The sequence below is a fragment of the Danio rerio genome, chromosome 4 (genome assembly GCF_049306965.1).
Source record: "Danio rerio strain Tuebingen ecotype United States chromosome 4, GRCz12tu, whole genome shotgun sequence".
NCBI classification, from domain to species: domain Eukaryota; kingdom Metazoa; phylum Chordata; class Actinopteri; order Cypriniformes; family Danionidae; genus Danio; species Danio rerio.
Genome location: NC_133179.1, coordinates 73,517,501 through 73,540,296, shown reverse-complemented (window position 1 = coordinate 73,540,296; position 22,796 = coordinate 73,517,501). Strand labels below are relative to the sequence as shown.

Here is a 22,796-nt window from a genome sequence, read left to right as displayed (position 1 = left end):
TGGTGTTTAAAGTGATCAGTGTGTGGTGTTTAAAGTGATCAGTTTGTGTGGTGTTTAAAGTGATCAGTGTGTGGTGTTTACAGTGATCAGTGTGTGGTGTTTAAAGTGATCAGTGTGTGGTGTTGAAAGTGATCAGTGTTTGTGGTGTTTAAAGTGATCAGTGTGTGGTGTTTAAAGTGATCAGTGTGTGGTGTTTAAAGTGATCAGTGTGTGGTGTTTACAGTGATCAGTGTGTGGTGTTGAAAGTGATCAGTGTTTGTGGTGTTTAAAGTGATCAGTGTGTGGTGTTTAAAGTGATCAGTGTGTGGTGTTTACAGTGATCAGTGTGTGGTGTTTAAAGTGATCAGTTTGTGGTGTTTAAAGTGATCAGTGTGTGGTGTTTAAAGTGATCAGTGTGTGGTGTTTAAAGTGATCAGTGTGTGGTGTTTAAAGTGATCAGTTTGTGGTGTTTAAAGTGATCAGTTTGTGGTGTTTAAAGTGATCAGTGTGTGGTGTTTAAAGTGATCAGTGTGTGGTGTTTACAGTGATCAGTGTGTGTGGTGTTTAAAGTGATCAGTGTGTGGTGTTTAAAGTGATCAGTTTGTGTGGTGTTTAAAGTGATCAGTGTGTGGTGTTTAAAGTGATCAGTGTGTGTGGTGTTTAAAGTGATCAGTGTGTGGTGTTTAAAGTGATCAGTTTGTGTGGTGTTTAAAGTGATCAGTGTGTGGTGTTTAAAGTGATCAGTGTGTGGTGTTTAAAGTGATCAGTGTGTGGTGTTTAAAGTGATCAGTGTGTGGTGTTTACAGTGATCAGTGTGTGGTGTTTAAAGTGATCAGTGTGTGGTGTTTAAAGTGATCAGTGTGTGGTGTTTAAAGTGATCAGTGTGTGGTGTTTAAAGTGATCAGTGTGTGGTGTTTACAGTGATCAGTGTGTACTGTTTAAAGTGATCAGTGTGTGGTGTTTAAAGTGATCAGTGTGTGGTGTTTAAAGTGATCAGTGTGTGGTGTTTAAAGTGATCAGTGTGTGGTGTTTACAGTGATCAGTGTGTGTGGTGTTTAAAGTGATCAGTGTGTGGTGTTTAAAGTGATCAGTTTGTGTGGTGTTTAAAGTGATCAGTGTGTGGTGTTTAAAGTGATCAGTGTGTGTGGTGTTTAAAGTGATCAGTGTGTGGTGTTTAAAGTGATCAGTTTGTGTGGTGTTTAAAGTGATCAGTGTGTGGTGTTTAAAGTGATCAGTGTGTGGTGTTTAAAGTGATCAGTTTGTGGTGTTTAAAGTGATCAGTGTGTGGTGTTTAAAGTGATCAGTGTGTGGTGTTTAAAGTGATCAGTGTGTGGTGTTTAAAGTGATCAGTTTGTGGTGTTTAAAGTGATCAGTTTGTGGTGTTTAAAGTGATCAGTGTGTGGTGTTTAAAGTGATCAGTGTGTGGTGTTTAAAGTGATCAGTTTGTGGTGTTTAAAATGATCAGTGTGTGGTGTTTAAAGTGATCAGTTTGTGTGGTGTTTAAGGTGATCAGTTTGTGGTGTTTAACGTGATCAGTTTGTGTGGTGTTTAAGGTGATCAGTGTGTGGTGTTTAGAGTGATCAGTGTTTTAATAACTCATTTATAATAACTGATTTATTTTATCTTTGTCATGATGACAGTAAATAATATTAGACTAGATATTCTTCAGGACACTTCTATACAGCTTAAAGTGGCATTTAAAGGCTTCACTAACTTTCTTCAGAAGAAAAAAATTGTATCAGACATGCTGTGAAAATTTCCTTGCTCTGTTCATTTGAGAAATATATAAAAAAAAGAAAAAAAAATCAAAGGGGGGGGGGGGGGGGGGTAACAATTCTGACTTTAACTGTATATAATCATTTGGCAGGCAGGCGTTTTCATCTAAATTGACTTACAGTAGATACAAATAAAAAAAATACACTTAGGAGTCTGTTAAAGGTATAACAGTAGGTGCAGAAAGTTTTGAGCCTATTGAGTTTTTGAGGATTCATTATTTTATTCATTGATAATTTGTCTGGTAGTCTACATGATACAATAAATAATACATTTACAATAGAGTACAATATTAGCAGTCGAGAATTACATGAAAATGGTAGCGTAGTGGTGACAATAGCAGCAGAGGTGACCTGAGATTGAAAAAAATTCCCGACATGAATTATTGTCCCAGTCAACCCTTGCTGTCTCCTCATTATGAGCACTACAGCACATGTAATATTTACAATGTTTGTAAGATATATCTGTATGTGTTTGCCTCTAAATGTATAATTGAAGTAGTTTTATCTGTTAACAGTGTTGAATATGAGTCTGCAGATTCAGGAGACGAGACTCACAGGAGACACAAGAGTTTCACAGACAATCTCCAGTCCATCTTCCAGGTAGAAAAACTCATTTAGATTCATTAACGTCACTGAGATAACTCAATGAAACACAGAATATTCATTCACAACACTTGAGAACTGGATCTTTAATCTGCTTTGGTTGGCCCCTGACCCAACTAAAAGTGTCTACAAAATAAATAGTATTCTGAATAGTCTGTGCTGCTTTGGTTTTTCAGATATTAAAATAATATTTCCTGGTCATTCTGAGATTTCTCAGTCATTTACAGGCACAAATGAGACCATTTAGGGTAATTTTTGACTGAATGTTAGATATTTCAACCAGTTTTACTCAGAATAGTTGGATCTAGTCTGACATCGGCCTGTTTTATAAAATATACATTACAAATATCAGGATATGACAACTGCATCTATTGACAAACAACTTGCAACATACCAAACTAAAACATAGCATCCTGTGCTTGGTTAGCTAATAAGAACAGTTGAAAGCAGAGATGCCAAGGCTAGCGCCCATGAGCCAAAGTTGGTGTATGGTAACCTTTGATTTGACACGTCATCCCATATAAGAGAGGCAGAATGTTGGGGAGGTTAGGGGTAATGCCTTTAAAACACATTATCATTTCAAATTTAACAAAAACTTTCATTTGTTTTATTGATAAATTAAAAAAAAAAAAAAAAAACTAAGATAAAACGCTTTAGTTAAATGTGAATGAATCAGATTTTTCTTTTAGAGAACATACTGTTGCTCAACAGATAGAGCACTATTCTGAAGTCATCGGTGAGCAGATGAGGAGAAAGGCTGGTGCAGCTTGACTAGTGGACTCGGCTGTAAACTCCATTGTGTTATAAAGAGATTTTTTTTTTATTTTTTTAAGAAGCTCGCCTGACCATAGTAACGTCATTTGTACATTTAAAAGATATGTATGAATGCATTGTTTTATTGCTTTATTAAATGACATTTAAAATCACAGTTTAAATAAACACATTTAATTATGTCCATTTATTTGTGTATTTAAATATTTATCAGGTATTTGTCCTCAATCTGCTCCTTAAACATCTCGCCCAAAGCTTTCTTCTTTTGAGTTTTGATGCGATTTCTTACTGGTGTATCTGTAAAATATCTCAAATCATTCAGCGTAGTGATATGCAAATGTAATGTCCATCAGCTAATCAGAATCATGCAGTTTAACAGACTCATATGATCATGTTGTATAATGTATTTTCAGTTATTGGGTTTGTGGATTTACAGCTGTGTGTGAATCAATGATTTCATTAAATATTGTTCTTCTCTTTTCTTCACTCATAGAATCTTGAGAGCAAAATGATCAGATTCCTGAAGAATGAACTGGGAAACTTTAAGAAAATCTTACAGGAAGAAAACAGTCAAGAGTTTGTAAAGGAGTTTACTGAGAACAGAAGCATTATCAGAGAAGCAGCTCTTGATCTCACACTCTTCTTCCTGAGAGAGATGAAGCAAGATCAAGCTGCTGATATTCTTGAAGGTAAGAGATTGCCCAGCAAACATTTGAACATCTGTTGACCGCTGAAACAGCGATTATATAAAAAAAAAATGTATAAAAAATGTATCCAAAATGCTTTAATTGTTAATGATTTGTAACTGTCTTATAGATAGCCAACAGATAACTTACAAGCTGTTACTTAACAAGTTATAAATGACTTGTTAACTGTATTTAAATGATTTATAACTATACCTAATACATTAGTAGTAGATCATGAACAAGCTGTAGTAAATTACTTACTAAAGACTTGTTAAGTATCAGTTAATAGTTGATATATGTTATTTGGACGTTATCTTAAAGTTGCACCTGCTCTTCATTTAATAACTGTTAGTAAATGAGGAATAGTTGCAACTTCAGAATAACGTCCCAGTAACATACGCAAGCTAATAACTAACACTTAACTAATATATTAACTCACACTTTAAAGATCAATTGTTCATAGTTTGTTTACCATCTAGTAACACCAGGAAAAAAGATTTACTGGAATAATATAATCCCCTGTAATACAGAGGTCCCTTTCACAACTTATTTACAATGGTGTGTAAATGATCTACGATCTACTGCAACCATTTTTGGTAAGCCACATGAAGTTGCCATCAGACCAATGTTTTCTGGGTCATGGCAATCTATATTAATTACAAAAAATCTGGAAAAGTCAAGCCTAAATCTCTCTGTTTCTTTGCTCCTGTGTTTAGATGAGCTGTTCTTCATTAATCAGCTTAAATGTAGCCTGAAGAGGAAATATCAAAGTGTGTTTGAAGGAATTGCTCAGCAAGGAGACTCCACACTTCTGAATAACATCTACACAGATCTCTACATCACTCAGGGTGCGAGTGAACAGGTCAACACTGAACATGAGATCAGACAGATTGAAGCTGCTTCCAGACGTCATCAGTCACTAGAGATACAGGTTGAATGCAAACATTTGTTTGAAGCAGCTGAACAAGACGAGCAGATCAGAACTGTCCTGACAAAAGGAGTTGCTGGCATCGGGAAATCAGTCTCTGTGCAAAAGTTTGTTCTGGATTGGGCTGAAGGAGAAGAAAATCAAGACATCAGTTTCATATTTCCTCTTCCATTCAGAGAGATGAACTTAAAGGAGAAAGAAAGACAAAGTTTAAAAGACCTCATAACTCAGTTTTTCCCTGAGACTAAAGGACTGAACCTTACAAGAAGCACACGATTCAAAGTCCTGTTCATCCTTGATGGATTGGATGAATGTCGTCTTCCTCTGAACTTTGCTGGTAATGAGACGTGTGGTGATGTATCTTCAGCAGTCTCTCTGGATGTTCTCCTGACGAACCTCATCAAGGGAAATCTGCTTCCTTCTGCTCTCATCTGGATCACCAGCAGACCAGCAGCTGCCAGTAAGATTCCTGCTGACTGTATCGACCGGCTGACAGAGATACGAGGATTCAATGATGCCCAAAAGGAGGAGTACTTCAGAAAGAGACTCACAGATCAGAATCAGGCCAGAGAAATCATTGATCACATTAAACAGTCAAAGAGTCTCTTTATTATGTGCCACATCCCAGTCTTCTGCTGGATTTCAGCCACTGTTCTCCAGAACATACTGAAACTGAAACACAGGGCTCATGCTGAAACACTGCAGGAATCTCCCAAGACTCTGACACAGATGTACACACACTTTCTCCGCTTTCAGATCCAGCAGAGCAGAAGAAAGTATGATGGGGAAAACACAGCAGATGTCTCCTGGGATCCAAAGCTCATCCTTTCACTGGGGAAACTGGCCTTCCAGCAGCTGGAAAGAAACAATGTGATCTTCTATGAGAGCGATCTGAAAGACTGTGGCATTGACGTCTATAAGACATCGGTGTACTCAGGCATGTGTACCCAGATCTTTAAGGAGGAGACGGGAATCATTCTTGGTACCATGTACTGCTTTCTTCACTTGAGCATTCAGGAGTTCATTGCAGCCCTTTATCAACATCTGATTCTAGACAGAGACAAGACACAAGCAGAAAACAGCAGAGATGAGTCCATGATTGATTTCCTGAAGACAGCAGTAGACAAGGCTCTGGAAAGTGAGAATGGACATCTGGACCTTTACCTTCGCTTCCTTCTCGGTCTGTCACTCCAGTCCAGTCGACAACTCTTACGAGGCCTGTTGACACAGCAGGATGACAGAGACCAGAGCAAAGAGGAAGTAATTGCCTACATCAAGCAGAAACTTGAAGGGAATCTGTCTCCAGAGAGATCCATCAATCTGTTCTACTGTCTGAATGAACTGAACGACCAAACTCTGCTGAAAGAGATTCAGTCTCACCTCAGTAGTGGAAGTCTGTCATCTGCTCGCCTTTCACCTGCCCAGTGGTCTGCTCTGGTCTTTGTGTTGTTGACCTCAGAGGAGGAGCTGGAGGAGTTTGAGCTTCAGAAATTCCAGAGATCAGACGAGTGTCTCATCAGACTATCAGCAGTCATCAAAACCTCCAAAAGAGCTCTGTAAGTCAATGTCCTTTTTTTCTTCATCTAAGAAGTAGACATTTCCTGAATTTAAATAATAAAGTATATTATGTTAATGGTCATGAGCTGACCGAAAGGACAAAATTTTGGATTCAAGCAGCCAAAATGAGTTTGCTTCGCAGGGTTGCAGAGCGCACCCTTATAGACAGGGTCTGGAGCTCTGCCATATGGGAAGAGCTCAGAGTAGAGCCACTGCACCTCCACATCGACAATTCAATTCATCTTTATTTCTATAGCACTTTAATAATGTAGATTGCATCAAAGCAGCTTCACATAGAAGACCATAGTAAACAGTGTCAGTTCAGTTTTGTGTTGCTGTTCAGTTTAGTTCAGTTCAGTGTGGTTTACTTTTCACTGCTGAGAGTTCAAACACTGAACAGCCGAAGTCAGCTGAGTTGGCTCGGGCATCTGTCCCACAGGGAGGAAGCCTCGGCGAAGACCCAGGACATGCTGGAGGGACTATGTCTCTCGGCTGGCCTGGGAACGCCTCAGGATCCACCCGGAGGAGCTGGTGCAAGTGTTTGGGGAGAGGGATGTCTGGGGTTTTCTCCTAAGACTGCTGCCCCTGCGACCCGGCCATGGATAAGCGGATGAAAATAAGAAATGACATGACATCATGTTAATGAACATGAACAATATTGATATCAACTAAACTGCAAACTACATTAATAATTGTTCATTATGTAATGTTTTAGTGTTTTTTAAATAACATTCAGATTCAGGTTTTGGCAGTGGTTGTGTAAGTGATAGTTTACCCAAAAAGTGAATTTACTAATTCTTACTCACTTTGTTTTCTTTGTTTTCTCCTGTTGAACATAAAAGAAGATAATTTGATAAAAGCTAAAACCTGTAACCATTGACTTACACACCAGTTGTTTTTCCTACCATGTAGGTCAATAGCTAATGGTGTTTAGGTGTCATAAAAAGATATGGAGATGATTGGGAGGCCATGATCGTAAGGGCCGATTGAGGGACTTTGGCCAGGACACCGGGGCTACACCCCTGCTCTTTATGAGAAGTGCCATGGGATTTTTGAAGACCACACAGAGTCAGGACCACAGTTTAATGTCTCATCAGAAAGACGGCGCCCACTGACAGTGTAGTGTCACCTTCACTTTCACTAGGGCATTAGGACTCATGCAGACCACAGGATGTGCGCCCCCTGCTGGCCTCACTGACACCACTTCCAACAGCAACCTCGTTTTCCCATGTGGTCTCCCAGCCAGGCACTGGCCAGGCTCAGCTCTGCTTAGCTTCAGGGAGTAACCTGTCTTGGGCTGCAGGGTGATATGGCTGTTATCGTCTAAATTGCACACAAGTCAGCTATAAAATGATACAGCACCTTTAAAGTCCTTTCTGGACTGGAGTGGAATGATCACACTGATGTTTTCTCCATTCTGTCTATTTTGACTCATATCTATGCTGATAATTATAAGGTAACAATGACTCAGACACACACTCATACACTATGGTCAGTTTTGTTCACCCAATTCACCTATACCATATGTCTTCACACTGTGGGGGAAACTGGAGCTAGGACTCAAACCAGCGACCTTCTTGTTGTTAGGCGAAAGTGCTTACCAATGAACCGCCATGCAACCCTCTTCTTTATTATACCTTCTAATCATGCAGGCAGGCAAAACAAATGCAAGAGCTGGATCTAGTTTCAGTTCTAATGTTAAATATAATCCATACACAAAGAAAACGCCAGAGCTGAAGAGCAGAAAACACAAGCAAGAGAAACACACACACACATACAGCAAACTATGATCAACACATAATGACTGAAACAGAGGAGCTTAATCACACAGAGACTAGTGAGTTAACATGGGGGTGAAGAGTAACTGGGCAAGTAACATGGGGAAAACTGGGGTGACCACAGAGAACACAAGGATAACACAACAGTACAAGGACAGGACAACCAGGACCGTGACACAGCTCCCTTCTGGGAAAAGATTCCAGATGATCCTCAGAGGAAAACACAAAACAAGAGTGAGTTCAGCAGCTGGAGGTGTTACAGTGGACAAGGGTGATGGGGGAGAGGCAGGTTAATGAAACCATGACAGAGTACAGGACAGATGGTGAGGGGGAAACTGACAGGCAGGTGGACAGAGAGGAGGATAAAGCCAAGGCAGGGACTAATGGATGGTAAACCAGGGCAGATCCTGTGAATCAGGGCTTTTATCTCAAATGTTTTAGAGAGGATTGTGTCTGTACAGCTGAATGATTTCATGTTTAATAATAACGTTTTTGATAAATATCAGTCAGTTTAGAGTTGGTCATAGCACAGAGTCCGCTCTATTGTGGGTTTCAAATGATGTCTTGCTGGAGCTTGGTTCAGGTAGCCCTGTTCTTCTTTTATTATTGGATCTCACTGCTGCTTTTGATACAGTGGATCATGACATCCTCATTGATCAGCTTAGAGAACACGCTGGTATCCAGGGTCTAGCCATGGACTGGTTCTCTTCATATCTGAAGTATAGAACTACATCAGTCAGTTTGGGCAACTCTTGTTCTTCTGTCATTCAATTAATGTGTGGGGTACTGCAGGGCTCGATGTTGGGTCCAGTTTTGTTTTCCCTTTCCTTATTTCTGTTGGGAATTTTTTTGAAAAGCATGGCATAAATTACCATCTATATGCTGATGACTCTCAAATCAATCCTCCCTTCAGGCTTTGTTAAATTGTTTGGCTGATATGAGAGATTGGAGAACTCAGCTGCCAGGCTTTTAACAGGCACAGAAAAGGCACATTACACCTGTACTGGTTTCTCTACACTGGCTGTCGATCCAGTTTAGAATTCAGTACAAAGTACTCCTGTATGTTTATAAATTCCTCCATGGCCTCTGAGTATATTTCTGAGCTAATTAATATACACCAACCCGTAAGATCTCTTCACACTAAGGATCGACTCTATTTGCAAGTTCACGCTTGATATGTGGAGGTGATCGAGCTTTTTCAGTAGCAGCTTCAAGACTCTGGCCCGATCTTTCACTCTCCTTAAGAACTTCTCCAACTCTCGAGTGTTTTCAGAGGTCACTGAAACACTTATTTTCTTCAGCTTTTACTCGTGTGTTGTGAGTTGATGTATTTGGTTTCTTGTATGTTTGCTTGTAGTCTGTGTTTTATGTACAGCACTTTGGTAGCCATTGTGGTTGGTTGAAAGTGCTCTAGAAATAAATTGAGTTGAGTTGATCAGGATCAACAGCAGGAGCACAGATCTATACTGGAGCTGGTGAAACCCTCCATGATGATGCGAGCCCACCTTTCTGGAGGTTTCAAACACCTCTAGACTGCCTGGATGTCCTTAAAGGGGGGGTCTAGAGTGTATTTTTAAGGCTTGGTTGTGTTGATAGAATGCAATGCGATGTGTGCTCATGCTTCATTTGTAGAAAATCAGCTTATTTTTCCTATATCGGACTTTGACTATATACAGCTACTCATCTAACATGTAGAACAATGTCATATGTCCTAGTTCCTCTGAAAGGCCCGTCCTCAAGAGGCTTTGATTGGTCAGCTAATGTATTGTGCTGTGATTTGCAGATCGGCTTCATGTCACCAGGAAAAGTGTCACGGCTCTACAAGCACGCACTTTTGCGCTGTGTAAATCCTATCAGTCAGAGTAGCTGTTAGCCGTATCAGTGTGAGCCTGACTCATACAGAAAATGACACAGAGGACATGGCTGAAGCTCACGCCTGCTCTCTAAAATATCATCTGACAAGAGTCTGTCACATATATTCAGAATAAGCATGTGTGGGTCATATGAAACATTCTCATATCTTTAGAGTGTTAGTTATCTGAGATGTGGAACGCAGGGAAAGCGTCCGCATAGAGAGACACTGCATTTTTTGCACTGAATTTTTAGCTAAATTGTTAGCAGTGCCAAACAGCATTTCCCGTTGTTGACATCCTTGTTTATGTCCTCGCTACAACATACTGTTAGCGCTAGAAACTGTGTCTGATGTACTGGAGAAGATTGAAACTGCTGTACTAGAGACAACTGAAATGGTGGACATGGCTGAATAAGGCTGAGGAGCTGCGGGCAAGATTACAGGGCAGACAGTCCTGGGGCCTGTTTCAGTAAGGAGGTTCAAACAACTCGGAGTTTAAACTTGAACTCTGAGTTGATTTACCGAGAGATTAAAAACTCTGAGTTTTCGGTTTCAGAACAGCTGATCTGAGCTGGGTCAATCAACTTCGAGTAGACCAACTCAGAGTTAAGCGCGCACACCGTGACTTTAAAAAGGCATTATTAATGGAGCGCAGACATTACGAGTGACTATGGCAACATCTTATAAAAGAGATCACCATTTCTTTCTCCAGCTGAACTTGATGTTCTCATGCAAAGTTATAGCAAATTTGAGCGTGTATATATTTGAAAAGAAGCAACCATCAGTGAAGAAGAGACAGTTAGCGTGGGAAAACAGCTGCTCAAGTTAATGCCTAATTTCACTTTTTAAGTATTTAAATATGTAAGTATAATAAAATAAGTAATGTAATTTGTGACGTTTATATTTTTTTCTAAACTTTTCTATACATTTATTAGTTTTAAATGATTTAACAGTACACTTGTGTGCCTGCCTTTTTTATTGATCAAGTGATAGAGGTTAATATAACATTTAGAAGGTAAGCAGTACTAAAAATAATTTATAGAAAGAATAATAATCCCATTAATCTAGTTACATGCATGTCGAAGGTGAATTTAATTTAATTATTTATTAAAAAAAAAAGGATAAGCCATTCTCGTACAGTTCTTCTATGTGTGACTAAAATGTAGGCAATAGCTGTTTCCATCCAAATATATTACATAAATGTATGTGCAAAACTGGAATATTGCATAAAAGATGCGCATAAAATTCCATCCAACGAGTCAAAGAGAAAAAAATCGTCACTTTCTGTTTAAACTGGCACCAAATATCAACAGTAAAAACAGAATTTACTGTGGTAGAAGAAGCTGCGTCAATTAATTCTTTATTTAGCCTAATTAATGTACTTGTGGCAGAAGACAACGCTGAAACACAATGAACACGTGGGGGCGTCTGATGCCATGAGACGCGGAGACTCTTGACACGCACCAGACGTTCGGAGGTAATTAATAATATACACTAACCGTACGTTCACACCGAAAGCGGCGAGAGCGTGCAAGGTCGCTCTGGCCACCCTGGTGACAACGCTGTCTGCCTTCAGCTCCGGCGGTGAGAGCGTCAAAACTCGCTAAATTGATCTCGTACTTAAAGGAGCCGTTGCAGCATATCAGTTACATTTCTGCATAAAACATGTTTCTAGCGTGAAAATGTTGCGCACTTCTTATCAAATTCATACAACAATGGAAGATCAAGTTGCGTGTGGTGTGGCTTTGCTCTATTTATCCAATATGTGTCCATATGTCTGAAATATCCTGAAGCAGCCGTGCTGTTTTGTACTGTCACATCGTGTGAGATTCCCGCTTTTTAAAGATAAATTTATATAACATTAATGAACATCAGTAACTCGCCAGTAACTTATTTAATGTATGTTCCTGTAAGAAAACATTGTAAATAATGGGAAATCCGGCGACCGCAATAATCAAACCCTTGGGAACAACTGTGGTCGGAACCAAAGTTCACAGGTCTGTGTTCCATGAACTGCTATCAAGCGGTGGACGTCTTCATTCTGATTGCTTGCCGCCGAACCGCGTCAAAGCTCATTACCATAAAGTTGACTTCATTTCAACTCTCCTCGACGCTCACGCCGGCGAAGACGCGCCGCGCTGCTCCTCGTCGCTTATCGACGCCGGCTCTCATTGAAAATGAATGACTTCCGGCTACTTTGACGCTCTCGCCGCTTTCGGTGTGAACGTACGGTAATACTGAAACAGTTAAGGCATTTTAGAATGACTAAAACAATATTTAAGACGTGTTACAGTGTGCTCAGCCTGCTGGTTTGTTCATTTACACACATTTTCATTATCATATGATCAGGATCTTTTTTTAATGTACATACTGTAATTTGTTCAGTAAAAGTGTTTCCATCGTAGTTTATGCGCACATTTTCTATCGAATAAAAGTTTATCCTACTCAGTTATGCATACTTTAAAAAGTTATGTGCATCCTGACATTTCTATCAATCGTTTTTATGCATGTATCCAAAATGAGCATTAAAATAGGTGGGTGGAAACGTAAGGCTAAGGCGAGAAATAACGCTTCATCTTTATAAAAGGGGAGGAGACAGACAGAAACTCTGAGTTTAGAGAATAAAACCTGCTCCTGACCAGGTTAGATTCACAGAGTAAGTTACCACATTAACTGACTGTGAGTTAAAGTTACCTCTCTTTCAGAAACAGGCTTGACTTACCCTGCTTTCTCCAGTTTAACAAACCTGCCATTTTGAAATGGAAAACCCAGAGTTCCCCTTCGGGGGGAACTTCAGCACTATAAGTGGATTTGATTGTAAAATCCACGCATTGGGAGGTTCGGTTCAGAAGCTACTCGTCTGAAAGAGTATTGAACGGGCCAATTAAGAATGAATTGGCAGCGCAAGCCTGCGCAGGTGAGCGGCATAAGCAATCAACTGAGTATATAAGCTCACCTGGCGCCAGCAGACGCTATCCTTTTCGCTTCAGAGACTTTCTGATCGAGTCGATGAGGGTTCCTCCTGCTGTGACCAGCGATTCTGAGCGAACGAGAGCATTCTCCCGGTCCAGAGTGTGTACACGCAGCAGCAGACGGTCGAGCTGGGTTTCTCCCTTGCCTGGCGTTCTTTGGGTCCGGTCCTCCAGAGCGGTGCGTATAAAGTTGCAAACTTCACAGAAAGAGCAACACAGTCGTGCAGCACGTCCTTATCAGGACGGCGCTCCGACTGTGCGTTTCTGGATGCGGTGGTTTCCTGTCCTCGGATGATGGGCGCGGGCACTGCGTTACATGTCTGGGGGTCCAGCATGTTAATGCGCTGCTCGCGGGCAGTTCATGTCGTCATTGCGATGCCATGACTGTTGCGCAAGATCGCGGTTAGCCTTTGCAAAAGGGCGAACCACCCCAGTTGTCCCCTGCTCTGCAGCGGGCACTCGAGCAGATCTGAGGGTTTCAGCGAGAGATAATCCGTCGCCCACGGGCCCGCGGACCTCCCGCTCCTCTAAGCGCTCCATCCAAGCTTCGGGCAGGGGAAGCGATCCGTCTAACAGATGGTAGCCCTTACGCCCGATGACACCGGAGACCAGATGTCCACCGCGGCATCGGAGGGTGGGCTTTCATTGTCCGATGATGATCCAGACCCGCTCGCCCCCTTCGGGCTGGTGAGTGCTGTCACTACGGATCCTGAAACGGACATGTTAGCCGTGCTTTCCCGGGCTGCTTCGGCCGTGGGTTGGAGATGGTTTATCCCCCAGCTCCGCGGCCGGACCGACTAGAGGGGCGTTCCCTTCTTCCCGGAGGTGCACAGTAGGCTCACGCGGTCTTGTAAAGCACTTTTTTCTGCTCGTGCTGCGTGTTCCTCCACCCTAACCACTCTTGACGGTGAAACAGCCAGGGGGTATGTGGCGATTCCTCAGGTTGAGTGTGCGATGGCGGTAAATCCGCGCGGCGCCTCTTCTTGGCGGGGTCCGCCTCGTCTCCCATCCAAAGCCTGTAAGTTATCTACCTCCCTCGGAGCTAGAGCTTACATAGCTGCGGGCCAGGCTGCTTCCGCCTTGCATGCGATAGCCACCTACCAGCGCTACCAAGCGCAGGCGCTGGCCGAGCTGCACGAGGGTGGGTCCAACCCAGGCTTACGAGCTTCGCACCGCCGCCGACTTAGCTCTTCGGACTACTGAGTCCGCTGCGTGTGCGTTGGGGAGGACGATGTCCACATTAGTGGTCCAGGAGCGCCACCCCTGGCTGATATGCGCAAAGTCGACAAAGTCCGCTTTCTTGACTTCCCCATATCCCCAGCCAGGTTCGGCGACACTGTCTGTGAATTCACCCAGGAATTCAAGGCGGTGAGAGAGCAGTTGGTGGGTGATGTCTTATCGGCGGTCCGTAGCCCGCTCCGCCCGCCGTGCCATTCATACCTGCTCCTCGCCGAAGGCGCCCGCCTACGAGAGCTGCTCCGCCCCCGCACACGCCTCCGGCGAAGCGAGCGCGTCGGGCACCTCGGAAGCAGGCAGCCCCCCTGCCCAGAACGCCGCTAAGTCCGGCAACGGACCGCGAAGCGCCCCTGGGACAGGCCATCTGGAGAAGAGGGAACTTGCTCTTTCCCCGCTGGAGGGCGGGGCCCCATTTCCAACGGCACTTTTTACTGCCATGAAAACATTATGAAAGGGCACTTTTCACTTCCCCAGATGTGACAGCCCGAAATCTGCCAGTCTGGGACGCTATGCTTTCTAACTTGCAGATTCGGTGCGTTTCGCCAGTGGCTCACGAGCGCTGGGAGGACGGTCTCCTTTCTCCCACCCCTCGAGCCTCCCCTCCGGAGCTCGGGTTTGGACTGAGAGCAAATATCTCACCTCCAGCTTTTCCGTGGGACCCGCGAGCTTCCCGGATCAGCACACCCACTCCGCGCTGCCCCACTGCTGGTACGTCAGCGATTGTAGCGATGAGTCCATTAGCGAGAGCTCTGCCTGCCTGGTTAGCGCGGGCCAGCTCTTCGCGGTGGCTCATACGCACAATCAGACTCGGCTATGCGATTCAGTTCGCGAAACGGCCCCCCAAGTCACGGGTGTGTATTCACCAGGGTCAGCCCCCTGTCCGCCCCTGTCTTGCGAGAGGAGATTGCTGTCCTCCTGGCGAAGGATGCAATCGAGCCGCTCCCTCCAGCTGAGATGGAGAGTGGGTTTTACAGCCCACGCTTCATCGTGCCCAAAAAGAGCGGTGGGTCACGGCCAATCCTAGATCTGCGCGTTTTGAACCGCTGCCTGCACAAGCTGCCGTTCAGAATGCTCACGCAGAAGCGCATCCTCCGGTGCGTTCGTCCTCTGGGTTGGTCTGCAGCATTAGACCTGATGGACGCGTATTTCCATGTCTCCACTCTTCCGACAGTTTCTGCGGTTTGCGTTTGAAGGTCGAGCTTGGCAATACAAAGCCCTCCCCTTCGGGCTCTCTCTGTCTCCGCGGGTCCTCACCAAGCCCGCGGAGGGTGCCTCAGCGCCCCTTCGGCTCGCGGGCATCTGCATGCTCAATTTCTTTACGACTGGCTGAATTTTGCCCTCTCTTTTGATTATGCACAGAGTTGATTATGCACAGAGACAAAGTGCTCTGGCACTTCCACCTGTGGGGGTTTCAGGTCAACCGAGAAAAGAGCAAACTCACCCCCGTGCAGAGGATCTCTTCTCTCGGGCCGGAGCTGGACTCGGTCCCCATGGCAGCGCGCCTCTCCGGAGAGCGCGCTCAGCTGATGCTGTACTGTCTGAGAGAGCTCGACAGTAAAATAGTGGTCCCACTGAAACTATTTCAGAGGCTCCTGGGGCATATGGCATCCGCAGCCGCTTCATGCCGCTCGGATTATTCTATATGAGACCACTTCAGCACTGGCTTCACGATCGAGTCCCCAGACGCGCATGGCACGCGCGCGCACACCGAGTCTCTGTTACTGCGCTGTGTCGCCGCGCCCTCAGCCCTTGGAGCGACCCCTCGTTCCTACAGGCCTGGGTGTCTCTAGAACAGGCGTCCAGTCTTGTTGTCGTTTCAGCAGACGCTTCCAACACGGGCTGGGGGGCTGTGCGTTGCGGGCATGCGGCTGCGGACCTGTGGAAAGGTACCCAGTTGCATTGGCATATCGCCTGGAGCTGTTGGCAGTGTTCCTCGCTCTCCACCGTTTTTTTCCGGTGTTGGAGCGGCAACACGTGCTGGTCAGGACGGACAGTACGGCGGCGGTGGCGTATATCAGCCGTATAGGGGGTATGCGCTCTCGCCGCATGTCTCAGCTCGCCCGCCGTCTGCTCCTCTGGAGTCATCCGCGGCTGAAATCGCTGCACGCCATTCATATTCAGGCAAGCTCAACCGTGCAGCCGATGCGCTCTCACGGCAGCCTTGCGTCCTGGAGAATGGAGACTCCACCCCGAGTCTGTTCAGCTGATATGGGCGCGATTCGGGGAAGCCCAGATCGATCTGTTGCTTCCCCCGAGATCGCTCATTGCCAGTTGTTCTTTCCCTGACCGAGTGCTCTCGGCACGGATGCACTGGCCCACAGCTGGCCTCGGGGCACGCGCAAATACGCGTTTCCCCCAGTGAGCCTGCTCGTGCAGTTACTGTGCAAGGTCAGGGAGGACGAGGAACAGGTTGCTGGTTGCGCCCCTCTGGCTCAACCGGACCTGGATGTCAGAGCTCTCCCTCGCGATAGCCCTCCCCTGGCAGTCCCTTCGAGAGAGCACCTACTCTCTCAGGGACAGGGCACCACCTGGCACCCTCGTCGATCTTTGAAGAGATTTTTAGACGCGAGGAAGACTTAGGTAACTTCCGATTGCGGTGGCTAATACCGTCACTCGGGCTAGAGCCCCCTCCCCGAGCGCGCCTATGCCCTGACGTGGAGTCTATTCACTGAATGGTGTGTCTCTCGCTGAGAAGACCCCCGTAATTTGCCAGATCAGCGTTGTGCTTTCTTTACGCCGAGAGAAGTTGGAGAGCAGGCTGTCGCCCTCCACACTCAAGGTTACGTGGCTGCCATCTCCGCTCTCATAACGCGGTGGCTGGCAGCACCGTGGGAACGCATAACCTCATCATCCGGTTCCTCGGGGGCCTTAAGCGAATTAATCCACCCCGCCCCCTCTCATGCCCTCTTAGGATCTCGCCCTCGCTACACAAGCCGCGTCAGATCCCTTCGATCCTCGACTCAGTATCTTTCTGTCCCTGAAGACAGCTCTGCTGGTCGCGTTGATATCGATTAGAGGGTCGGGGACCCGGAGACATTTTTCGGTCAGTGACTCGTGCCTGTAATTGGGCTGGCTTCTCTCACGTCCTGAGACCCAGCCCGCGATATGTGCCCAAGGTTCCTACCACTCCGTTTTAATACGAGGTAGTGAGCCTGCAAGTGCTGCCCTCGGAGGAGGCAGACCCAGCCCTTCTTATTGTCCAGTTCGCGTTTTGCGTATTATCCGGACCGCACTCAGAGTTTAGATCATCTGAGCAGCTCTTCGTCTGTTATAGCGGTCGGCAGCAGGGAAGTGCCGTACCGAAATAAGTTCCCACTAGATTGTGGATGCCTTTTTTTCACTATCAGAGCCGAGATGAGCCGCGTCCCCCGAGAGCGCGTGCGCACTCCACTCGGAGCTTCGCATCCTCTCGAGCGCGCGCACGCGGCGCCCCTCTAACAGACATCTGTAGAGCTGCGGGCTGGGTGACACCCAACACATTTGCAAGGTTTTACAATCTGCGAGTGGAGCCGGTTTCCTCAAGGGTATTAGGTAACCCTTGGTGATTGAGGAAACAATTCGGTAGGGTGTTGAAACACGCTTGCTGCGCCATTTTCCCTAACACGGAGATACGTGCGCCTTTTTATCTGTCAGTAAAGTTCCCCGTCAGGTGAGCCCTGCAGATTCCTCCGTGGCCCCCAGCACTGACTCAGCGGAGGAGTCACTTGCTGGCCCACTACGTTGTAGGTCTGCCCGCTGGTCAGCCTGCGTTTTGGGTATAGGTGCCTGCTATGCGTGATCCCCACTAGGCGATCCCATATGCTTATTCCGCCACGGTTAAGTCCCCCCCCTGGGCGGACCCGTGTCTTCCCTCCCCGCTAACCACTCTTTTGCTATGCGTACTCCCCCTTTTTAGGGCTAGTCCATATGTAAATTCTGCCATCTATCCCCCCTTGGGTAACAGATGGCCTCCGCAGCGTCCTCCCTATCGGGATTGCACGCTTCCCAACGTACTGTCGTATTTCCTAGAATTATCTAGATGCTCACGACTTCCCAAAAAATATATCTAAATCCGTAAAACTTCTGTTGAAGTAGGATAAATTAGGGCCAGGGACACGTTGGAGGACCGCGCCCCCCATGATGTGGGTGCGTCACGCTTGCTTGACTATCTCCTCATCGGGGTTGTTGGTAAGGTGCAGTCATTATGGCGCTTTCAATGGGCTCCCAATGCGTGGATTTTACAATCAAATCCACTTATAGTGCTGAAGTTCCCCCCGAAGGGGAACGTTCGAGGTTACTAAAGTAACCCTTCGTTCCCCGAGGAGGGGAACGGAAGCACTATACTCCGTCGCCATAATGACTGTCCCTTAGCTGTTGAAAGTCTCTTCAGCTTAAAAAGGATAGCGTCTGCTGGCGCCAGGTGAGCTTATATACTCAGTTGATTGCTTATGTCGCTCACCTGCGCAGGCTTGCGCTGCCAATTCATTCTTAATTGGCCCGTTCAATACTCTTTCAGACGAGTAGCTTCTGAACCGAACCTCCCAATGCGTGGATTTTACAATCAAATCCACTTATAGTGCTTCCGTTCCCCTCCTCGGGGAACGAAGGGTTACTTTAGTAACCTCGAACGTTTCTCTCATTTCAGGGTTAAAATACTCTGAGTTTTCAGTTAACCTCCTTTCTAAAACAGGCCCCTGATCACTGACATGGAGGAATCTTTAGAAACAAAAACAGCAAACAGCAATGAATATATTTATATATCTTCTATATTTCTGTCACATATGCATCTGTTTCACTTTAGTCTGAAAAGTGCTTTGAGATGCAACTTTAAAGATGCTACAGAAGATTATTGTCATTAGTTTGTTTGTTAAATAATAATAAATAAAACTATTTTAAAAATTCCTGTTTTGCAGTTTTAGGTGTTACATAAAGAGTTGGGCTATTGGAACATCTGAAGGAAGCCATTTGTGTTTTATAGTGTTACGGTTATTTTAAGATGGAAACACTAGGGTTAAAGCAACATTTAAAACTTATGACTCTTTATGAATGGTGGCGGCAATGGAGCAGACAAACAACCAAATTATGCCAAAATAAGTGTTTATTTTACAAAGTGGAAAAATGATGAACAAAGTATATACAAAATAAAGAAAACAAGAATAAATCAATGGTTGTAATAAAGGGGAGGAGGAACAAAAGTGGCGCCAAAGAAAATAATATAACAAAACACAACTCTAACTAGAACCCACAATCTCTATACTATCTAATAAAAGAAAGAGAAAGAAAAGTTTTCACGCCCTATCTAAACTACACTTCTAAACACAAACGTAAACAAAACTTACAATTAGTGGCGCACACTTCTAAACTAGTGTGTATAATACATTGGTATCTCCTACGTGTAGCAACATGTAGGTCACGTGACATCTACCCTGTTCCTCGAATCCCACTGATGTCGTATATCTGGTAATCAGAGAGAAAACACAATTAGAACACTTTTAAAGATCGATTTCAGCACAAATGATTATAACACACATAACACAAGAAACTGTCACATAATCCAGCCATCCAGCAAAACACACAGTCAACCAACATAGCAAACACACAACAGTGAGCAAGCAAAAAGCAAAAAGCAAGCTAGCTTTCGACTGCACCGGCTTCCTTTTAAAGTGGGGAAGTCTGCTTGTGATTGGACAATGATGATGTCATCGCAAATGGTAATGATGACTGGCATCTAGCTTGGCCAATAGGTAGATGAGCTGGGCGGACCTAAAGAAAATGATAGGTAGAGAAGGAGGGAGAGAGAAAAAAATACAAACAAACACAGGCACAGATACTGAGCCGTAACAATAGACATAAATACTATTTAAAGCTAAAATCAGCAGATGTGCTCACTAATTAGTGAAGTTAAACCAGTCACTACAGTCAGATGTGCTTCAGACTATTAAACACTCCAGATCAACATATACATATTGTGTTTATCCTCTACACAGGCTACAGTTCTGTAATCTCACTGTTGAGTGCTGTGAGAGTTTATCTTCAGTTCTACAATCCTCAAACTGTGTGCTGAGAGAGCTGGACCTGAGTATCAATGACCTGCAGGATTCAGGAGTGAAGCTTCTCTCTGATGGACTGAAGAGTCAACACTGTAAACTGGACACACTGAGGTCTGAGCTTAAACACCTGATTGATTGATTGATTGATTGATTGATTGATTGATTGATTGATTGATTGATTGATGTTTCGTTTTGTTACATCAGACAGATCACATTAACTGTGTGTTTTTAGTAATGTATGCTCTTTCTCAGATTGATGACATGTAAACTCACTGCCGATTCTTGTGAGAGTTTGTCTTCAGCTCTACAATCCTCAAACTGTGTGCTGAGAGAGCTGGACCTGAGTAACAATGACCTGCAGGATTCAGGAGTGAAGCTTCTCTCTGATGGACTGAAGAGTCAACACTGTAAACTGGACACACTGAGGTAAATGATTCTCCACTCTACAATAACTACAGTCAGACAGTTTCATATTAGAGCTCTTCATGCTTGAACATGTTAACCCTGGGTGATACTAAACCCCAGATAACAGGAATTCTGGTTTATCAGTGATTGTGTTTCACACTGCTCATACTATACCTGTAGTTAACCCTCAGGGGTCTGAGGTGATTTTGGCCCCTGAGATGTTTTGACATGCCCTGACATCTGTGCTTATTTCAGCTACTTATTACACAGAACTGGCCAACATGTGTTTCATTTGTGTTCAGCACAAACTGAGCTACAATAATATGTGGGAAATATTGATGTTCATGCTGGTGTTTTTTTTTTCGAAATAAATATTATGTGTGGTTAGTAGGTTTTAGAGGAAAAAAACCAGACTGAATGTGCCTGAACAAGAGTTTAGAGTAAGCAGTCTTGTAGACTAGAATATTTACTGCACAATTATGTGAAATTATTCTGTTCTCTCATTCAGAGAAAACATTACAATGATCTACATTTTGTTAAGTGTGTTTTGGGTGATCTCAGCTGTATGTGTGAGTGACAATGCTCATGAATAATTCACACCTGAGAGACAACAGACACTCCCCCACTCACCCATCACATTTACATTTACATTTACATTTAGTCATTTAGCAGACGCTTTTATCCAAAGCGACTTACAAATGAGGACAAGGAAGCAATTTACACAACTAAGAGCAACAATGAAGAAGTGCTATAGGCAAGTTTCAGGTCTGTAAAGTCTAAGAAGGGAAGTATTAGTAGTATTAGTTTTTTTTTTTTTTTGAGTACAGTTAGTGTGATATTCAGAGAGGCAATTGCAGATTAGGAAGTGTAGTGGAGACTAAATAGTTGGGTTTTTAGTGGTTTCTTGAAAGTAGCGAGTGACTCTGCTGTTCTGATGCAGTTAGGGAGTTCATTCCACCAACTGGGCAGATTGAGCGTGAGCGAAAGTGATTTCTTCCCTCTTTGGGATGGAACCATGAGGCGACGTTCATTCACAGAACGCAAGTTTCTGGAGGACACATACATCTGCAGAAGCGAGAGCAGATAAGAAGGAGCAAGGCCAGAAGTCACTTTGTAGGCAAACATCAGAGCTTTGAATTTGATGCGAGCAGCAACTGGCAGCCAATGCAAACGGATGAGCAGCGGAGTGACTGCCCATCAAGGGCAGTGTACAGCAATGTCCATCAGCAGAAGCTAGCCCAAACTCAATGCTTGTTGTGTTACTGCTGTGTGACCATGTAAACACTCTGGGTGAACAATATACAGTGCTCAGCATATATAAGTACAGCCCTCACTAATCTCTCTTTTACATTCATAGTTTAATAGGAAGCTCTACAGTATTATATGTGTGCATATACAATAGATTAGCCGAATCTGGAGCTCATCTAACATAATAACTCATGATAACGGTGTAAAAACTAGTGCACTCATATTTATGTGTTATAGAAAACTATTAAATTTAAAATTAAAAAGAGGAAAAATCAAGAGAAGCAAAACAATGGAAAAAAATAGCTGAAATTTTGTAGGGTTTTTGCAATATTTACCTTGAAATTAATTGTATTATGTTATATATTATTATTATTATTATGTTATTATATTATAATATCTTTAAATTTCTGAATATGTTTGGTGACTAAAATATGATGTTCATGAATAAATCAGTTTAATAAATGTGTTCTGTTTAAATGCAGCAGAATACACTGCCTATATTGACTGAGAAATGGAGGAAAGTCTTGGTTTTCAGAATGGGCTGTCCTCCATTATGCTGAGCGCTGTATGTGACTTATACAGCCGCACATATAATATATATTTGAAATGGTGTAAAACGTGTTCGCCAAACTCTCTTGTGCATTAATCCAGCATTTAATAATCATTTCTGAATGAGTCTGAGACACTGAAGTAGAGGAATGACAAACGCTTTAAACACAAGAATAAATCAGATTTAAACATGAAAAACAATTACTGTAAATCTAAATCATATTTGAAGAGCTTTAATATAGATTTCACTAATAGTTGCAGTCTCAGTTCACTGTTTGAAAACTTTACCAGGTTGTGTCTGTCTGTGGGTGTCAACATTCAACATTTCTGTGTGAAAGTGAAGCGCAGCGAGAACACAATAAACATTATAGCAGTGTTAATCCTGTTTCAGAGCAGAACAGTGGATCTGGAGGTGTGAAAGCAGCAGA

General features: G+C 43.9%; 1 protein-coding gene across 6 annotated transcripts in view; it reads left to right on the top strand.

The window, feature by feature from the left end:
- The window catches only part of LOC100536629 (NACHT, LRR and PYD domains-containing protein 3), a 33,400-nt gene that overhangs the window by 4,711 nt on the left and 5,893 nt on the right, over positions 1-22,796 (top strand). For 4 of the 6 annotated variants that reach the window (XM_073948098.1, XM_073948102.1, XM_073948100.1 and 1 more), the window contains exons 5-9: positions 2,270-2,354; positions 3,622-3,817; positions 4,531-6,298; positions 20,104-20,277; positions 20,419-20,592. In XM_073948098.1, coding sequence (XP_073804199.1) covers positions 2,270-2,354; positions 3,622-3,817; positions 4,531-6,298; positions 20,104-20,277; positions 20,419-20,592 — 2,397 coding nt within the window. Of the gene's footprint in view, positions 1-2,269; positions 2,355-3,621; positions 3,818-4,293; positions 4,411-4,530; positions 6,299-20,103; positions 20,278-20,418; positions 20,593-22,796 lie in introns of all 6 variants that reach the window. The other 2 variants (XM_073948097.1, XM_073948099.1) reach the window with 1 other exon arrangement.